Raw genomic sequence first — 20073 nt, 5'->3', positions numbered from 1 at the left:
AACTCTCCGCCTCCTTCGTTTTCTTCCCCAGATCTGATGTGAGAAAGCACATCTAGAAATTGTGGGAGGTCTGTCAAAGCTTTGCCGGAGTTTGGTGGATGTCTGTCAAAGCTTGAGATCTGAGACTTAAGGACTGAGGTCTGTCAAAGTTTTGCCGGAGTTGCATTACATTTGACAAAATTAAACTGAAATACTAAAAGCAGTAAAAATAATTAGGACAGTGGAAAAGAGAGCAGAGAAAGTTCCTCATTTCAGCAAGGCCAAAACACCACCGGGTGCGAGCAGAGAAAGAGAGCTAGTAATATCAGTATCATTCTAGCCTAGCCAAGAATCTTTGGAGTACTACCAACAAATTTTGCTGATAGTTACATACAATTAGGCTCGGATTTCAAATCAAGAACGACATTCCAAATTTTTCAGATCCGAAAGGAACGACATCCCAAATTCTCCGCCACATTCGCCGGACTACAATGTCAGGAGGAATAGGAGAAGGGGGTGAATGGAGAAGGTGATTATATCGATGGAAATAGAATGATGAAAAATTAAAAGAAATATTTGCCGGAAAGTATTTCCGGCAAAAACTATTCATTTTCTGGAAAGAAAGATGAGGAGTTTGTTTTTTGGACCATTTCACGCGCCTGGAAAATGTGAAGAACACTTGTCTTGCCATGTCAGCTTTTTGTGTCTAAATGACGCATATGAGATATGGTTGAAGTGTTCAAATGGAACGGACTTAAGATAGAGTGTGTAAGTGAAAAGTGAGGATAACTTTAAGGGGTTGTCGATGTATTTGGCCTAATTTTAGTGTTACTCCAAGACTCCCCTTCAGGTGAAATCTATAGATAATTTTTTGATTTGTCCAAATTCATTTCATTGTTCCAATTTTATGGAATATCCGTTAAGGGACCATGGCCAAACCTTTATATTAAAATTTTTAATAGATGCCATAAGCCCCATATACAGAACGAAATATCGCATATGTCCCGATAGCTTTGGATTATCCTAGAGCAGTCAATAGGAATCTTTTACCTCCTATAGCAAAGGTTGATACCTTATTTATTTTAAATAAATACCATTTTAAAAAATTATATTTCATAGCTACCATTTGATTTTTATAGCCAAATATCTATTTATGGTCATCTCCTACCCTTAAACCATAAAATACGCTTTGTATTGTTTTCTCTCTCATTCTTTCAGATTTTTCTCTAACCTCTCTCTCAACGCCAGTTTTCTCCATGAATACAAACTCATGGATTCTCTCTCATCAGTTCCTCCGTCGATCGTTTTTCCTCCTGGAAAGCTTCTCCGCTGCCACCACCATCAGCTGCGAATCTCCGCTCTTTCTTCTCAAGCCATTCCAAAGGGTTGCCATTGTTGTTGCCACATATAACCAAACAAATATTGTATGAAGAAAGAGCTTTCAAACAAATCCTCTCGCTAGTATAAAAGAGCTTTCATAAGAGATCTTTCAGAGTCAGTATTTCGATCTCACAACAGTGGCTATGGCTACTCAACGAAGGGCAAACCCTAGCTCTCCATCTAATTACTGTATTCTCTCTGCCTGTCGCTGTCGTCTCCGCTGAGGTCTTCTTCGAGGAGAGTTTCAACGGTAATTTTCTTCATTCTCTCTCTTTTGGGAAAACACTGCAAAGCTGCAATTTGGTTGTTGTGTGGTCGTTTTGAATAAAGGCTAGATGTTGGAGAGGCCGGAATAGTATTACAGTAACGGGAACAATGACGTTTCGAGTCAGAATCGCGGGCCTCTCGACGAGACGACATTAGGGTTGTTCTTGAACAAAGACGACGGAGTTTGGGGCTGAGCAACTTGAAGATTCTGTTACCTTTTTTTTCATTGTATTTCAATGTATCTCGCTGTATTTTCATGTATTTCGTTGTATTCATTGTCGTTTTTTTTCGTTGTATTTCAGTGTATCTCGCTATATTCCATGTATTTCATTGTATTCAATGTCTCGCTATATTCCATGAATGTATTCATATATTTTTTTAATTAATATAATTTATGTATTCAGATGTATTATATAATTTCTTTGAAGATTGCTATGTTTTTGGGGTGTTTTTCGGTTGAGAATCTTTTTTATATCTGGAAATACAAAATTTGTGTGTTATAATTGAGTTTATTGAGTTATATTAGGAGTCTATTATGTTAATTGATTCACTTTTCGTTTAAAAAAGTGTAATCCCCTGTTTCACGTCGTGAATACAATCGAATACAGTCGAATACAATAATCTGTCCAGCTGTAATCCCATGTTTCACGCCATGAATACAGTCGAGTACAGTCGAATACAAAAATCTGTCTAGCTGTAATCCCCTGTTTTACGCCTAGAAATGCTACTGTATTCATGAATACAGTAGCTTAAATACATCGAATACACTCTAAAAAATTTGAAAACATAGCTATAGGAAGTAATATAGTAAATGGTAGCTACAACTAGCTAATAACCACTAAAACATAGTAGTTTCTGAAAGTTTCTCCGGTCAATATGGGTTTGGCCCGTTGGACCGGCCGGATTTAGCCTGTAATTTGATAGGGTTGGGCTAAAAAATTTGGAGCCCATTTAAAAACAAGGCTTTTAAGTCCGACCTAATTAAGCCTATGGCCCATGAGGCTTGATCGAGGCTGGATTGATTGGCCTGTGAGCTTAACAAGCGTATTTAATTAAAATATAAAAAAATAAAATAAGAAGAGTAGTTCAATCTCAAACTGGTAATATTTTTTATTTGAATTTAAATGCTTTTGTTCTTAATTTTTTTAGCTATTTCTTATTGTTTAACTAATTAACATTGCATATAATTATAGATTTAGATGAAAATGAAGATGTTATGACATATTTGTTTCAAAAGAACCCGATAAAGATAATTTGTTGGTGTTAGATATGCTATGAGTACCTTGAAAAGATTTTTGAGTAGTTTGTTTTGAGTATTGACTTTTAATAAATGAAATAACGTCCTCTTTTTTTTGTGTGTTTTATAGTAATCTATTGAAATAATGTCAGAAGTCATTAAGTTTTGTAGAGTTTTCCATACATCAAGTATATTTTTAGACTTGTATGTGTGTGTGAATATACACGTTTTGCATTTTAGGTTAAAACTTGAATTTTTAAAAATATAAAAAATAATTTTTTAAATGATGGGCTGGCCCGTGGAGGCCCCTGACCCACGTAAGGCTGGACTGGGTTGATCATTTCAAGACCCGTCGAAACAGTGGGCCGGCCCAAAGTAACCCATCAATTGCCAAAGCCCGTATGAACTGGGCTAGGCTGGGCTGGGCCAGCCCGTATCGACCGCTCTAGATTGATTATGGGAAAATCTCACTTTATACCCATTAAATTCAAACTATTTACCCTTAAATACCCATACCTAAACTATTTACTTTTCCTACCTATGCAATCAATACTATTTACCCGCCCACATTAGATTCTTTGGAGTTGTTAGCTATTCGTTTTTTTCTTCCTTTTTAATACAGATTTTTAGTGTCGTCTTTACCTTTTAATATAGAGTGGTGGACATGGGATATTCTTTTGTAATAAGTGCAGTTTTTTTATACTTGCCTGGTGCTTATATTTTGTACTCGTTGAAGGACAAATTAGTGAAATTGCAGTTTCATTAGGAGATAATTCCATCTTGTATTACTTTTGCGTGTTAGCATACAGGGGAAAAAAATAGTAAGCAGGTGTGTTATTATAAGCAGGTGTGCTGAATCAAATCGATCCAGCACTGCAAGAATCAAATCGATCCAGCACTGCAAGAATCAAATCGATCCAGCACTACTCCATTGGTCTCCAATTAAATGTAGCTAATATTGTTCTTTGATGCGTAGATTGTACCTTTGATGCTGATTTTTGGAGATTTATTATACAAAAATTTAAATCTACCATTGACGGACCTTGAAGCTTGAAACTCATAACTTGGTTTGTTTGAGTTTTTAATTGTTTTGATCCGATCCTGTATGGGTTAGTTTGGAAAGTTGATTGGAGGTTGTAGCTAAAGCTTTAGTCAATTTGGTGGAGATTTTGTAGTAAATTTTAGAAATTTGGGTTGAAATATAGTTTAACCAGAGAAGAAGACGAATTTGTATTGTATACCCAAATAGTATACAAATATACCATTTTAGTATACAATTCATTCCAACTATATACCCTATTAGTATAGCTATATACTATATTGGTATCATATGCTAGTTGAATTATTTTTTGGTTGTATTAGTTGCATTTAATTGGTACAATATTTGATTTTCTTTTAATAATAGTAATATAGTACAATATCTTGAAATACCTTATTATATTAATATGTGGTACACTATTTTTTTATTTTTCTCTTTATGCATGTGTGTTATGTAATAGTAGTATAGTCATATAGTTGCCGGAAATTAACTAGTAAAATTGTATACCATGTTGGTATAGTTATATGCCATATTGGTATCATATGGTAGTTTGAACATTATTTTGGTTGTTTTAGCTGCAGTTTAAGTGAATTCTATTATGAAATTATTTATATCAACATGAGTTGCAATAATGCTGGAATTTTTGTGTGCCGATGGACATAAATTATGTGTATTAATAGTTTTTATAGTCATAGGCAATTGTTGGAACGACCCCATACAACTATATACCCTCTTAGTATACGAAATGAGCAAGTTGTTTTGCGAATATTTAGCTTGCAATACGAGCATGTAATTTTCTCATACTTTTATTGCGTCCTTTAATATTTTGGTAGAGTAGTATAGTCGCAGATAGTTTTGCAATATTCTAGAGAAATCATATGCGCTGTTGGTATACATATATACCATATTGGTATCACATGGTACTAGAAGTCTTTTTCGCTACTTATACTTTTGTTCTATTTTTTAATATTTTATTATCATTTTTATTCTAACTAGTATATATGGAGATTTGGTTGCCGTAGATTATGTTTTCTTTGCTCTATAACTGGTTGTATTACTGCTAATGGTAGAGTGTGTATTGATATTTATAGGGAAGGAGATCAAGGTTTGCATGGCAATCACGTGTTGATTCTTAGAATCTGATTATGTAATTTATGGTGCTCAACAGCAGTCAATGTGATATTCAGTGTATTAGATCAAGTGACAACTGATATTATTTCAGTTTAATAATTGAATTTAAAAAATGAGAAAGAAAAATAAAATAAAAGGTGTATTGTACTAGTTATATTAAAAAAAGGTAAACAAATATTTACTATATCAATTATTTTTCTTATTCTATAAAAAAAGAATAATAAAAAAATTAGTGAAAACGGTAAATGAAATTAGATTATGAAGAGAAAAAGAATATAAAAAAAAAAGAAGTTAAATGAAATTAGAAAAGGAAAAAAGAAAAAAATAAGAAGAAAACGAGAAAAAAGAAAAGCAGAAAAGAAAAAAAAGAAGAAAAGAAGCATAGAAATAAAAAAGAATTGGAGAATAAAGAAAAAATCCCCTACAAAAACTACTACGGGTAGGAAATGTAATTAGTTTATGGGTAGAAAAACAAATGAGTAGACAAGGGTAAATAGTTTTATTTTTGTGGGTAGCTGTGTCAACACCCCTAGATTATCCCTAGCCAAGTGATACTCCATGTCAGTTCTAACATGTTTAGTGGAAAAATGACCAATACTAGATTTGCTTGCCTATAAGATTCATAACTAAAGAAGATTGAGGACATAGGTGCCCTGCGTTTCAGTCCTCATAAATTTTTTTTAAAAACTAACTGTCAACTGATTTCTATACTATAAGCCTATAACATAGAAACAACAAGAGCAGAGCATAAGCAGGATTCAGAAAGGTGAATCATCAAAAATTTACAAGCATAAACATTATTTAGAAAAATAATACATTTTTCTTGCAGAGCCTTCAACTATATATAATCATCATAAGTAAAATTGCAACATTAATCAACTGAAACAGGTTGCATATTCTCGGCCTCTTTCCTCAGATCTTGATACAGAACCGATGAGAGGTACCTCTCTCCAAAACTTGCATGTATAGTCTGAAATTGAAAATGACAAATTGTGAAAAATGAGCAAAGAAAAAGTATTGAGGTTGGGTTTGTATCTTAAATCTGACATATTCATACCACTATGAGTTTGCCTTTGTTTTCTGGTTTTTGAGCAAGTTGAAGAGCTGCTACTGTATTAGCTCCCGACGATATTCCAACCTATTCAATGGAGATAAGCTTTTTCATTACATGATATAAAGGGATCGCAACAGATTTACTCTATAGATGAATACTACTATGTAGTTTAGAGTGGAAACATCTATCACACTTTTATCAAAATGAGAGTGATCGGGACTATCCGGACACATACTTCATCAAACAGTTCATGCATGTTTGTTTTCAGGAGCAACAAGATCAAGTTGGTACCGATCAAGTTTTTTAGCTATTGGTTTTTAAAAGAAAGATGCATTTATCTAGAACTTTACCATGAGCCCTTCCTTGACTGCCAACTCCCTAGCCATGTTTACGGCGTCTTCACTAGAAACCTGCATTACATGAGCAAGCACAGATCATGTACAATTACCAGACTGACTAAGCTGTAATTCACTGGAACTCTTGGTAATCACATAATTTTGTTGATATTTCCAGTTTCAGAAGAAAACAGATTAACAAAGAATTTAACATACCATCATAACTTCCTCCATTATATCCATGTCCAGGATATCTGGCTTGAATCCAACCCCGTTCCCTGTTATGTGATGAGGACCTGTATTGGTGGTCATTTAAAGATTATTATAAATATTATAAGAACATGCAGTAATTTGAATACTTCATAAATACTAGGATCTCATAGACAAATTGAAAGATGAGAGGAAAATTACCTGGTTTTCCACCATTTAGTACATTGCTTTCAGTTGGCTCAATTCCATATATCTAGCAAAGAGGAGAAAATATAAGCATGGTGTTATGTTAAGTTATGAGTTTAAGTTCTATACATTGACGTGTATAAAAACTAATAAGGCAGATTACCTATAAAACAAGTTAAAATACATTGATAGTGTATAATTATTTACACTCTCAATGTATATAAGTTAAATTTGTCAACTTGTTTTGTAACATAGTCAATCAGAAGTACATTGATAGTATGGATTTACCTTGACATTAGGATTTTTGGATTTCAGATATTGTCCAACACCAGAGACAGTGCCTCCACTTCCTATTCCCATGACAAATATGTCAACATTACCCTGAGTTTCTTCCCATATCTCAGGACCAGTCGTCTCAAAATGAATCTGTTTTCAACGTGAAACAACCGAGAATCCAATAGTGAAACAAAGAACATAGGATTAAGTACGGTTTCTTCAAAATACCTGAGTGTTTGCAGGATTAGAAAACTGCTGAAGCATGAAAGCATTAGGTGTAGATTCCAAAAGGCCATAAGCTTTCTTAACAGTGCCTCCCATTCCTTTGGTTGGATCAGTGAGGACTAAATCAGCTCCAAATGCTCTCATTGTCACTCTCCTCTCCAAGCTTGTGTATGAGGGCATTGTCAAAACCATTTTGTAGCCTTTCATTGCTGCCATAAATGCCATGCTGATCCCCATATTTCCCGATGTTGGCTCAATCAATGTCGTCTAAATATAATCAAGAAGTAGGTCAAAGATAACATATACTAGTCAAGTTTAAAATCTACGCACTGACAGTATAAAAATATTTATACAATCATATGTTATGATAAGAGAAAAACGCGGTATCCCAACTTGTTGTACTCCTGCTAGTGTCCGGATAGAATTGCATTTACTTACCTTTTCAGGTGATATTAAGCCTTTCTTTTCTGCATCATTGATCATCGCCAATGCTGGTCTGGTGAAAATACAAGAGAATTAGTTTTTTCTTAATACAGAGTGGAAGCAAAGAAGTGATGTACAAATAAGAATACGGTTTTTAGACAAATGAGATCCATTCCAGCTACGAACAAATACTCAACATAGACAGGAGAGAAGTATGAAGAAGATAAGATACCTGTCTTTGATGCTAGAAGTAGGTTGAAACATCTCTTGTTTCACAGCTATGTGAGCTCCACATCCTTCTGTCACTTTGTTAAGATAAACCATTGGTGTTTTTCCAATTAGCTGAAATTTTATGTCAGTTTATCACATAAGCATTTGGGGAGTGTTTGATCATGACTTCACTTGTAAACTGAAATCAATATTTGCAAGCTTAAGTTTGGCCATCACTATTTACAAATTATTGAGCTTCAGACTGAAGCTCAATAATTTGTATTTCAAATACAAATACTAATGAAATATTAAATTAAAGCTCACTCTGATGAGTATTTCAAGTGAAATAATGATTTTCAATCACATCATTACTTTCTTTTCAAGTGAAATTTATGTTCAAATACAACTTCAACTTTCAATTACTTTTTTTCTACTTCAAAAATTATCGAAACTGACATAAATGTATAACTTTATTGTCATCCCAACTTCATAAAGCAAAATTTATAGAACTAAAAATCAGGAAGAGTGACACTCTTGCATGAGGGTCACCTCGACCCTTCTCCGGATCCCGCCGAGCCGCCTTTTGTTTTAAGGGTTGGACTATTCTCGATATCAATTGGGTGCAAGTTCGTATCCAACCAAAATTTTCTTATTTGATTTTTCAGTGCCTACAAACACATACTGACAAAAGTGTCATCCTAATCCAATAGAGTTTAGTCTTCGGCGGGCCATTGAAGCTTAACTATCAAATCTCAAATAACGTAGAATACTATCCAACTTCCTAATTTGATCCCACCCGTCAAATCAGAGTTACTCAATGTTTTACGTTGTTTTCCTTAATCCATGCTTCTCTAAGCTTCATTAAATAAGAACTTGCTCAAACTAGAAATATAGCTGGATACCCTTAATTTCATAATTTATATACCACTTTTTACTCTATAAAATTTTAAAGTTAGAAAGAACAAAGTAAGTCCCAAAGGTTTAAAGTTAAAAGAATATTATAAGAAAAATGAAGGGAAAAAAAAAAAAAAAAAGCAATTCAAAGAATACTTAATAATTAATACTATATTGTCCAAGAGCTCCTCGAAAATATCGTTAGTTTAAGATTCCCTTTTACCTTACCCTCCCTTTTCATGGTCATTATTTCTCATACAGGAAAGAAATAGATGATGGACTAAAGTTACAAATTAAAATTATTTTTTGTCACATTAAAATAATTAAACTATATATAAATTGATCAAAATACAAATGATCGGAAGGTTAACTTTTCAGCACTGAGTTATGACACGTCATTTTTTTGAATACAAACACAGGAAAGGAAACTCAAATGCCATAGCCAGAAACTAATTTCAGCTAAATCTCTATATATACATACATAAAAATCAGAAAGAGAGAGGGAATTAATTGATTGCACTAACTTGAGAAACTTGAGTCTTGATGTTAGTAACAGGAAGTTGTAATTTGGGAGTATGAACTAAAGGCTGAGTAGAGAAGAATCTGGTGATGAAATCAACATTACTATTACAGTATCTTGATCTCTTCAACAATCTGCTTAAAGCCGCCATTAATGGATTCTCAACAGCTCAGAGAAATTGCCTCTTCAGCTCTTGAAAAAATGCAACTATATATTGCACTTGAAAGTTTACACAAAAGCTATTAGCTATGATAGCTTAGCCTTTTTTTGTGTACCTCACACTTGAAAGATATGACACCCTTTTTTATAACGAAAAGTTTTGTTACATTATCCAATCGGACTTCTTTGCTGTATTTTTTATTTTTTCACTCTCTCTCCCACAATCTTTTAGGTATATAAAAAATTTCTATTAAGGACAGAATTTGGACTCTTCCCAATTTCAATTAAAAAGAAAATGAAATAAGCTAGCAACAAAAATTGCCAAGTTGTAAAAAGACATACATGATACTTTTTGGGGTTTTCGCTTGGTGTTCGGTATTCGTATTGGGCCCAATTAAATTTGGATTCACACTGAAAAATGACACATTGAAAGTAAAACGTTCTCTAACAAAGGCGATTTCCTACTCAAGGCTCAAACTCGTGACCTCTAATTAAGGATACGAGAGTACTTATCAGTTATCACTTTATTAGGACCTTCAATTTGTGGATGCTAGCTCACATGATATTGTTCCTATGTAATTTGTACGAAACTCAGAATATATAGAGGTTAAGTTTAATAATTTTAAATATTTGCATGCATTTTTTTTTTTTTTTTTGTAAAATGGACTTTGATTTACTAAATCTAATAGAATTTATATATTTAGAAATTCACATAAAAATGCTACAAATTCACAATTGTTCTAGTAAAAGTATTTAAAGAATGTAGGAAATTATAACTAAACAAGAAATTATAATTAATGAATGGTTTTCGTAATTTTTTAATTCTACTAGTGATCTAAGGGAATACGTAGGAGTAATGTTATTACAGGATTTCACGATTTCATTAATGCTAAACCTTTTGTCATTAATATATCCTCTATCTCTTACTCCCTCCGGTCGTGATCTTTTTTGTTGTTTTCACACAAATTAAGAAACCCATGCTTTTTGGCATTAATTAACAATATAATGACCATATTAACCTTAATTTGTTCATTGAATATACAACAAATACTTCAAGGCACTTTACTCCATCTCCAAGGGCAATCTTGAAAAAAAGAAGTTAATTCTTTTGTGATATTTGGAAAAAATCAAATACTATAGACCACAAAAAAATGCCAAAAAATCACTTAAATTGGATCAGAGGAATTAACCTGTTTGCCTTAAACTAAGGATTTGGCGAATGATTTCACAACTGTGTTATATCACCATCGTCATCCATGTGTATGAGTTTAGCAAATGAATTAAAATAATAATAATAATAACAAAATAAGTCGTTTGTGTTGAAAAATATAGAGAAATAAAGCCATCTGTATCATTGCCGTTCGCCGAAAGGCATGCACTTTTTATTGATTTTTTTTTTATAATGGCGGTGTATGAGCACCTCGACCTTGAATATATATTGAGTACATGCTATTTTTTATCAACACATATTCAGGTAATTTTACCAGTCACGATTCAGGTAGGAAAAGATCATCTAATATTTTTTTCTCTATTATAATTTGAATCCTAATCTCCAGAGTTTCCTCCTAGCTATACTTCATACCAACTAGGTCACAACCTTAATATGAATGAACTTTAAAATGGGATGTCTTTGTTGATGGCTATTTGCTTTCGTAGTATTATAAAAGTAAAAAAGGAATAGTCTCCAAGATGGCCACATTATATACATGGGTGAAGCTAGAGTTAGCGGGTTTGATCGAATTCATTAGCTTTGGTTCAAACTCTGTATTTGTCTTAAATTTTTTTATTGAATATATATAAATTATTAATTTAGAACCCAGTAACTTAAGGCGATTCAAATCTCGAACCCATAAACTTGAAATCCTGATTCCGCTCTGATTATATATGGTAAAATCTGAGAATAATGAAGAAAATGATCCAATGAATACTCACTATTTTCATGTACTAGCTCGAATTTAAAATTCACTTTCCTCGAGTTAAAGAGAAAAGAAGAAAACAAAAGAAAAAGATAGGATTTAGGAGTGCTTAAATAAAGTAAATAAATCACTTTTATTCTCAAAATGCAAGCAAAGTAGAATGGTAGACCATATACTGATGTGGGACACCTATGACGGCTGAATTGTAATCAATCAGTGCATGCACCTCTTCTGCATGCTCAAAGGCAAATTTCTTGTTTTATTGTCCCAATACCATTTTAAGCAAAAAGAGAGAGAAAAAAAAAAGTCCAATTTTGTAGTTTAAATTTATTAAATGTAGAGAATTTTAACAGATTGAATAAGCCCCAAATAGTTAGAACCAAAAAAGGAATTGTCAAATATGTCACAGTCGCTCGTTGGAGGTGGTCCATTTAAAACTCTATTTACATTTTCCGTTGTTCAATTGAATTTCCCCACCCGAATGCCAATTCATGTCAATTTCAACCTTGTGGGGAAAAAATGACTAGATCTAAATTGGTACCATTTGGATAAGGCAAGAAAAAAAGCCATTTATTCTACACCAAGAATTGGAAATGGACGGTGGATTTTTTTTTAGCTAAAAAAAGCAGGGGATGTATTTAATATAGAGGATATGATTTCATAGGTTTACTTTATACTCTGTATTTTTCTTAAAAAATTATAAAATTTGTTAAATAATGATAGAAATGTGAATCTAAACTCATAAAGTTTAACTGATTGCATACAAAAGTCATAACGAAAGAAAATTGGGGAAATAGATGATCTCACTAATTTTCATCCTTCATTTTATTTGAAATATTAATGCCAGCACTACCAATCTACCATATAATAAACCAGTGGTGTCAACTGTGAATGACATAGTTAAAGTCATTAAAGGTACAGTGGAATGATTAAAATTCCTCTATCATCAATAAAAGGTCTTGACATGAAAATGAAAAACATTCAGGTGACGAATATTTCACTCTGACCTATTTAGCATGAATATTTTTACACAAATAGCCGGATATATTCATTGTTTACTATTTCTAGTCATATACATAGACTATACATTCATTATATATGCATAAATTATGTATATATATATATATATATTATACCTCCAACGACCATTTTTAGTTTAGACGGTTGGGTGGACGGCTATTTAGATTAATTCTTCAATGTAAATAGCCGGTTCAATAAATTCCGGATAATTAAATTGAACAAAAATGATAGAACTAATTAGAAATTTGTATGTATCTCATCACATACCCTTCTATTTTAGTATATATCAATGTAATGCTATCATATTTTATCATGATCAATGCCACGTCGGTATAAGACGAATGTAAAGTAGAAATGCTGTCTCACATCAATTTAATGAGATTCTAACATGAATTAAAAACAAAAATTTACCAACTTCTTCTCTATCAAGGTAACCAACCTCAATTTTTGCTCATAAATTGATGGGTGGAGGACATAATTTTTAGATTTCTGATATTCCTTTTAAGCAAAAACTTTAACTCATAAAAAACAAGAATAAAGATCACGCTACAACTTACAATCTCACTGTATAAAAAAAACGAGATACAATATTTTGTAATAAATGTGCACTGCACTTGCCATTTTTTAATTTTATTTTTGTATACGTTTGATCAAAGGAATCCCATGTGATGCAATGAAAGATTTCCTTAAAATGAACAAACACAGCAGCATTCGACCGTCCAGACTAATGGTATTTGTCTTCACCTCAAAAGTAAGCATCCTCGTACAGACCCCTCTAGTAATATATGATCTCAATGTCCTTTCATTTTATTTTTTTAATTTTTATGAAGTCGATCTTAAACATCCATGTTCCAATCAGGGACTTGTTCTAACTCCCAAGTGTATTCTCACAACTAGATTTAAAATTTAGACGTTATAGGTTCTAATTAGTGATCGTAAATTATAAAATATATATCAAACTTTGTCTCTGCTTGTTTCTCGTACATATATATAAGATTCGGTCTTAAAACATTGATCAGCTGTATTGAAACTTAGGTCATTGTTGAATCCACCGTTTAATTGAGGGTTTTGATCGTCTCAGTGATTGGCTGCTAATCCTCGCTATTCGCCAATATCTTTATACTTTTTAAACTGCTAGCTTCCTTATTATATTAAGCTCAATCATAGTAATATGTGTCCCTGCTTGTCCCTCTTTCGATGAAATTATAGTTGTTGAAAAGATTAATGAGAGATTAGTTTCAGTAAAGATGGTTTGTTTTTTAATTGTATGAGAAAGATCTTTTATGTAACTTTGTAACTTGTGAATTGCACCCACCCTCTAACTTTTTTCCCCTTCATAATTACACGTATTCATAGTAGGACTGTTCAAACCAAACCGTAACCATAACCGCTAATCGTACCATGAAAAGTGGCTAGTGGCTTATTGGTATCGGGTTATCGGATTAACGGTTGGTGAACGGATTGAAATTTTATAATTAATGGTTTATCGCTTCGCGGGCGGATTACTTAATTTTCTTATCGGATAAATCGTTAACCCGATAAGAAATATTGTATTTATATTTTTACCCATTATGAAGCAGCTTCTTAGCAACTTGAGCTCCAACGTCATCATAACTTATTTTTGGTGTAGGACTAGGCAAATTTAGATAGTTTTATATCTTTCTGCTCAAATAAATCATTTAACTTGGTAACTGAAGCAAAATTATATCCAAAATTTATGTTAACTGAACTTCTATTACTGGTTAAGGATCCCCAATTTGTATTTTAGCATGCTTATTGTAAAAGAATTTAAGAAGAAGAAACTACCATTAACAATGAGAGCTTTATTAACGTACTGGAGTGTGATTGTGATTGGATCGTCTATCTATTGTTTAATCATATGTATTGCTTATTTGTGTAATTTTTATTGTATATTTAATTTAGCCAATAAACTGCCCGATAACTGTCCAATAATCGCTAATCTGATACCAATCCCCCCAATATCTTATCGATCGAATAGCTAGCGGATTAGTACATTTACAAGCCGATAACCGATTAGCCAAACCGTTAAATATAAATATCCGTCCAATCTGCCCGATAAGCAGTCCTAATTCACATACGTAAGAAAGTTTAAGAGCCTGTTTGGAAAGCCACCTAGGAATTGGATTTGGGTGTAATTACACAGTTTAGCACGTTTGCTGGCCAAGTAATTACTTGGTCAGGATGGAATTGGGTGTAATTACACTCTCCAATTCTCAAGGGGGAGATGAGAATTGGTGGTAATTATACTGTGTAATTATGTGATGACCCAAAGGGTCGTCTTATGTTTAAGAACTCGATTCCGTATTCCAAGGCCTTCAAAACCTCATTTTATTCCTCCTCGAGTTGTGTGCGCAGTCCAGGTACATTTTCGGAAAGCTTTTATGTGGAAAAATTGATGAAACAATAATTTTTGGCCTAAAAAGTTAATTTTTGACTTCGGTCAACGTTTGGGTAAACGGACCCGGACCCGTATTTTGACGGTCCCGGTGGGTCCATAGTAAAATACGGGACCTGGACGTATGTCCGGAATTGAATTTCGAGGTTCCTAACCCGCGAAATAAATTTTTGATGAAAATAGTAAGACAGAAATTATTATGGTTTTAAGAATTTGGTTAATATTTGATCTTGTTGGCATCGGGTCCGTATTTTGATTTCGGAGCCTGGTACAAGTCCGTTATGATATTTATACCTTATCTGTAAAATTTGGTGAGAAACGGAACTGATTTGGCGTGATTCGGACGTCCGGTTGTAAAGTTAGAAGTTTTAAAACTTTCTTGAAAATTTCATGCAATTTGGTGCTAAATTCATAGTTCTAGGTGTTATTTTGGCGATTTGATCGCACGGACAAGTTTGTATGATGTTTTAAGACTACTTGTGTGCGTGTTTGGTTTGGAGCCCCGAGGGCTCGGGTGAGTTTCAGATAGACTTCGGGATGTTTTAGACTTAGGAAAATGTTGGTTTTCTGCAGCTTCAGCACTTGCTGGTTTCCTTCTTCGCGGTCGCGAAGCTTCTCATGCGAACGCGAAGTGTAATCTGGGCTGGGAATGGGTTTGTTCATCGCGAACGTGTAACCATGGGCACGAACGCGAAGCACCGGGAGCTGCTCTTCGCGAACGCGACCAACATCATGCGAACGTTTAGAGTAAATGGAGGTGGGCTGGGAATCAGTGAGTTTTTCTATCCGAACGCGATCCTAGGCTCGCGAACGCGAAGGTCAGGGGGAAAGACCATCGCGAACTCGTGCAACTTTTCGCGAACGCGAAGGCCTTTCTGGCCGCTGTGACTTGTCCAGTGTTTTAAAACAGACTTCAAAAATGAGACTTCTTCCCAAATTTCATATTTCATCACTAGAACACGACCTAGGGCGATTTTGAAGAGGGAATTCAACACCAAATCATAGGTTTGTGTTCTTTGACTCATTTCCTTCAATTTCCATCAACGCCTATTAGATTTCTAGCCCTAAATCTTGTTCTTTCATGGTTGAATTAGGGATTTTTGGAAGAATTGGGATTTTTTATAAATTGGGGATTTAGACCTCGATTTGGGGTCGGATTTCGAAACTAATTATATATTTGGGCTCGGGAGTGAATGGGTGAATGGGTTTTGGTCCGAACCTCGAGTTTTGACCAAGCGGGCCCGGGGTCGGTTTTTGACTTTTTGGGGAAATATTGGGAAACTTATAATTATGTGTTTGAATTGATTTCTTTAGCGATATTTGATGTTATTAAGTTAATTATGACTAAATAAGAGTGGTTCGGAGGTGAAAACTAGAAGAAAAGCGGTAATTGAGCAGTGAGTGGCCTGTGGATCGAGGTAAGTGTGGCGTATAGGTGAGGTGACAAGTACCTATGTGCCGCCACTTTATCTGGTTTTAATTGTTCCCTTCCCGTTCTTAATATATTGTTCCATGCCTTAACCGCTACATGTTTTGTTGATATTTCCATGTTTAGTTGCTACTTGTCGGTTATTGTTTTCGTTGTTAAAAGTATTGGATATTACGCGGTTTCATGGATTCATATTATTGGTCTGAGTTGGCTATCAGTGTTTATTAGTATACTTTGGATTGGTTTCGCTGAGTAACATAATTCGAGCGAAGTTTCATAATTTTACCGTTTTTCGTTTGTTTTAGTTGAGGTTAAATACCATGAGGAGTTTTGAGCCAAATTGTGAAAATTCTGTTCTTATTGTGTGATTGGTACTGATATGGTGGGATCGGATTGCACGCCACAACGTGAGGAATAAGGGTGATATATTGAGGAGGAATAAGGGTGAAATATAATTATTTGGTGGGATCGGGTTGCGTGCTGCAATAGGAGGAATAAGGGTGATATATTGAGGAGTAATAAGGGTGGATTGTTATTGTACGGTGGGATCGGGTTGCACGCCGCAACAGGAGGAATAAGGGTGGATTGATACGGAGTAATAAGGGGGAATGTTCGTATTGTTACTGATTATGTGGTGGGATCGAGATGCGCGTCGCATCAGTTTATTGTTTATGTATCCTTCTTCTGTTGTGAATTTATTATGTAGTTTGGTATCTCTCTTAAGGATTCGCTATAGCTGGGTACTGATAAGATATTTGAGTTCCGTATTCATTTTTGCTGCAAGTTACTGTTTCATTTTGTCCCGTACTTCTTTATGCTAATTGAACTCTCTACTCTTGTTCTTTTGCGGATGGCGAGAACACGTACCGCTTTTTAAACCGAGCAGCAGCCAGAGCCCCCAATGGCAGCTCTTACGAGGGGCAGAAGACGAGGCCGAGGCCGTGCTAGAGGTCGTGGCAGGTGGCAGGGCTCAGCCCAGAGCTCGAGCATCAGCACCAGCGGTAGAGTTTGATGATGAGGCTCCAGCCCAGACAGTTCCAGTAGGGCCAACTCAGGTTCCAGGGGGGTTCAACTACCCCGGTACTTCAGGATGCTTTGGTCCGTCTAGTGGGTCTTATGGAGAGTTTTGCTCAGGCCGACACATTTCCTGCAGCACCAGCCGTCTCTCAGGCTGGGGGAGGAGCCCAGACTCCCGCTACCCACACTCCGGAGCAGATGGCTCCTCAATTTCAGACTCCAGCAGCTCAGCCCGTTGGGGTAGTTCCGCCGGATATTGCAGCACAGACCGGCGATGGATCAGCTATGTCTTATGTGGCTTTGTGGAGATTGGATAGGTTTACCAAGCTTTTCACCACTACCTATGGCGGTACATCTTCAGAGGATCCCCAGGACTATCTGGACAGTTGTCACGAGGTATTACGGAACATGGGATAGTGGAGACCAATGGGGTCGAGTTTGCTGCCCTTCGTCTGTCAGGTTCCGCCAAGATATGGTGGAGGTAGAGCTGTCAATATGGGCGGGGCCTGGCTAGCCCATCCCAGCCCAGCCCACATGGGCTTAAGCAATTGACGGGCTGGGCTGGGCTGGGCTAGCCCACCATTTTTGATGGGCCTTATAATGGTCGGCCCACCCCAGCCCTATGTGGGCTACGGGCCCCCACGGGCCAGCCCAATATTTTTTTAAATATAATTTTATATTTTTTCTTTAAGTTGTAACCTAAAAAGATAAATATTTAGAAGTTAAAAAAATCTAATTGGAAAAATTTCACAAAACTTAATAACTTTTTATACTGTTTCAATATATGATAAACACTAAACAAGTAAAAGACGAGACTAATATTTCATTCACTAAAAGTCAAAAGTCAAAACAAACTATTCAAGAGAACGTCCATGATGCTTACGGGATATCCAACACATCATCTTCATCAAGCACATTTGAATCCGCTTGCGAGAAGGTTGTCTTAATACCTTCACTTACATCTACAATTTGTATGCAATATTAGTTAGTTAAATATTAAGAATAATTAAAATTTTAAAACTAATTAATGTTTTAAGACTTTCATCTTTTAATATGATGAGCTTAATACACTTTAAGCTTGAATACTCTTCTTGATATTTTTGTGTCGTATAATTTTCATATTTTATATATTTCAAATACATATTTTTATTAGGCACATGGGCCGGCCCGGCCCAGCCTCAATCAAGCCTCACGGGCCACGGGCTTACTCGGGTCGGGCTTAAAAACCTCGTTTTAAAGTGGGCTCCAAAAATTCTAGCCCAGCCCTGCTAAATCACGGGCTGGGCTAGGCTGGCCCAACGGGCCAAGCCCATATTGACGGCTCTAGGTGGAGGGATTTTTTGTTTGGCCAGACCAACTGGGTCGCCGGCTCTTACTTGGGACCAGTTCTATCAGCTATTTCTGGAGAAGTATCTTCCTATCACTTAGAGAGAGGACTATCGGAGGCAGTTCGAGCGCCTTCAGTAGGGTTCTATGATTGTCACTCAGTACGAGACTAGATTTGTTGATTTGGCCCGTCATGCTTTTCTTATACTTCCTACAGAGAGAGAGAGGGTAAGGAGGTTTATTGAGGGACTTGCTCAGCCTATCAGATTACAGATGGCTAAGGAGACAGGGAGTGAGATTTCCTTCCAGGATGTAGCCAATGTGGCCAGACCAGTTGAGATGGTTTTAGCTCAGGGGAGTGGTCAGGTGTCTAACAAGATGCCTCGTCACTCCGGTGGATTCAGTGGGGCCCCATCTGGAGGTCGAGGTACTTTTGGTAGGGGCCATCCCCCAGGCCGTTTCATTCAGCACTTCTGACATCCCATGGAGCTTTAGGGAATCGTGGTCCTTATGTACCTCATTTAGGCCAGCCAGCTTATAGTGCATCGCCAGCTCCTATCAGAGCACCTCCTCTTCAGAGTTATTATCACGGTCAGTCAGCCCATCAGGGTCAATCTTAGTTTCCATAGCTGTAGTATCAGGATGGATGTTTCGAGTGTGGTGAGTATGGGCATATCCAGAGGACCTGTCCGAGATTAGTGGGTGTTCAGTCACAGCAGCAGGGTTTTCGTGCCATGATCCCAGCACCGCCCGTTCAACCAGCTAGAGGTAGGGGTCAGGGAGCCAGAGGTAGAGGTCAGCTCGCTAGAGGTGGAGGTCAGGCCGTTAGAGGTAGAGGCCAGGCCGTTAAAGGTGGAGGCCAGCCAGCAGGAGGCCGTCCCAAGGATATGGTTCAGAGTGGTAGGGCCCAGCCCCGATGTTATGCTTTCCCAGCCAGGCCTGAGGCTGAGTCATCCGATGCTATTATCACAGGTACTGTTTCTGTTTGCAGTAGAGATGCTTAAGTTCTATATGATCTAAGGTCTACATACTCCTATGTGTCATCTTATTTTGCTTCATATTTGGTTGTGCCTCGTGATTCTTTGAGTGCTCCCGTGTATGTGTCCACACTGGTGGGGGATTCTGTTGTAGATCGTGTCTATCATTTGTGTGTGGTTATTATTGGGGTTTTGAGACCAGCGTAGATCTCCTACTTCTCGTTATGGTTGATTCCGATGTTATTTTGGGGATGGATTGGCTGTCACCTTATCATGCTATATTGGACTGTCACGCCAAGACCGTAACCTTAACGTTGTCGAGGTTGCCTCCATTAGAGTAGAGAGGGACTCCTGGTCATTCTACCACCAGGGTTGTCTATTATATGAAGGCTCGGGTGATATATTGAGGAGGAATAAGGGTGAAATGTGATTATCTGGTGGGATCGG

At 36.0% G+C, this 20073-nt stretch overlaps 1 protein-coding gene across 1 annotated transcript; it reads right to left on the bottom strand.

Moving 5' to 3' along the window:
- LOC109243119 (bifunctional L-3-cyanoalanine synthase/cysteine synthase 2, mitochondrial) lies at positions 5762-9709 on the bottom strand. Its single transcript, XM_019410046.1, has 10 exons — positions 9371-9709; positions 7975-8084; positions 7758-7815; positions 7323-7586; positions 7107-7244; positions 6834-6885; positions 6639-6718; positions 6438-6497; positions 6091-6171; positions 5762-6003 (listed from the first exon to the last, which is right to left on the bottom strand). The coding sequence occupies exons 1-10, from the start codon at positions 9515-9517 to the stop codon at positions 5905-5907; spliced, it is 1089 nt and encodes a 362-aa protein (XP_019265591.1). The 5' UTR covers positions 9518-9709; the 3' UTR covers positions 5762-5904.

Source organism: Nicotiana attenuata, chromosome 1 (genome assembly GCF_001879085.1).
Source record: "Nicotiana attenuata strain UT chromosome 1, NIATTr2, whole genome shotgun sequence".
Lineage (NCBI taxonomy): Eukaryota > Viridiplantae > Streptophyta > Magnoliopsida > Solanales > Solanaceae > Nicotiana > Nicotiana attenuata.
This window is presented reverse-complemented; position numbering and strand designations above follow the sequence as displayed.

What these genes read in the sequence shown, in the direction of transcription:
- LOC109243119 (XM_019410046.1), bottom strand. Translation starts at nt 9,517, where the DNA reads ATGGCGGCTTTAAGCAGATTGTTGAAGAGATCAAGATACTGTAATAGT. An exon ending in GCTTAATATCACCTGAAAAG is followed by an intron (nt 7,587 to 7,757) that starts GTAAGTAAATGC and finishes GATTATATTTAG; the next exon opens with ACGACATTGATTGAGCCAAC. An exon ending in CTAATCCTGCAAACACTCAG is followed by an intron (nt 7,245 to 7,322) that starts GTATTTTGAAGA and finishes CGTTGAAAACAG; the next exon opens with ATTCATTTTGAGACGACTGG.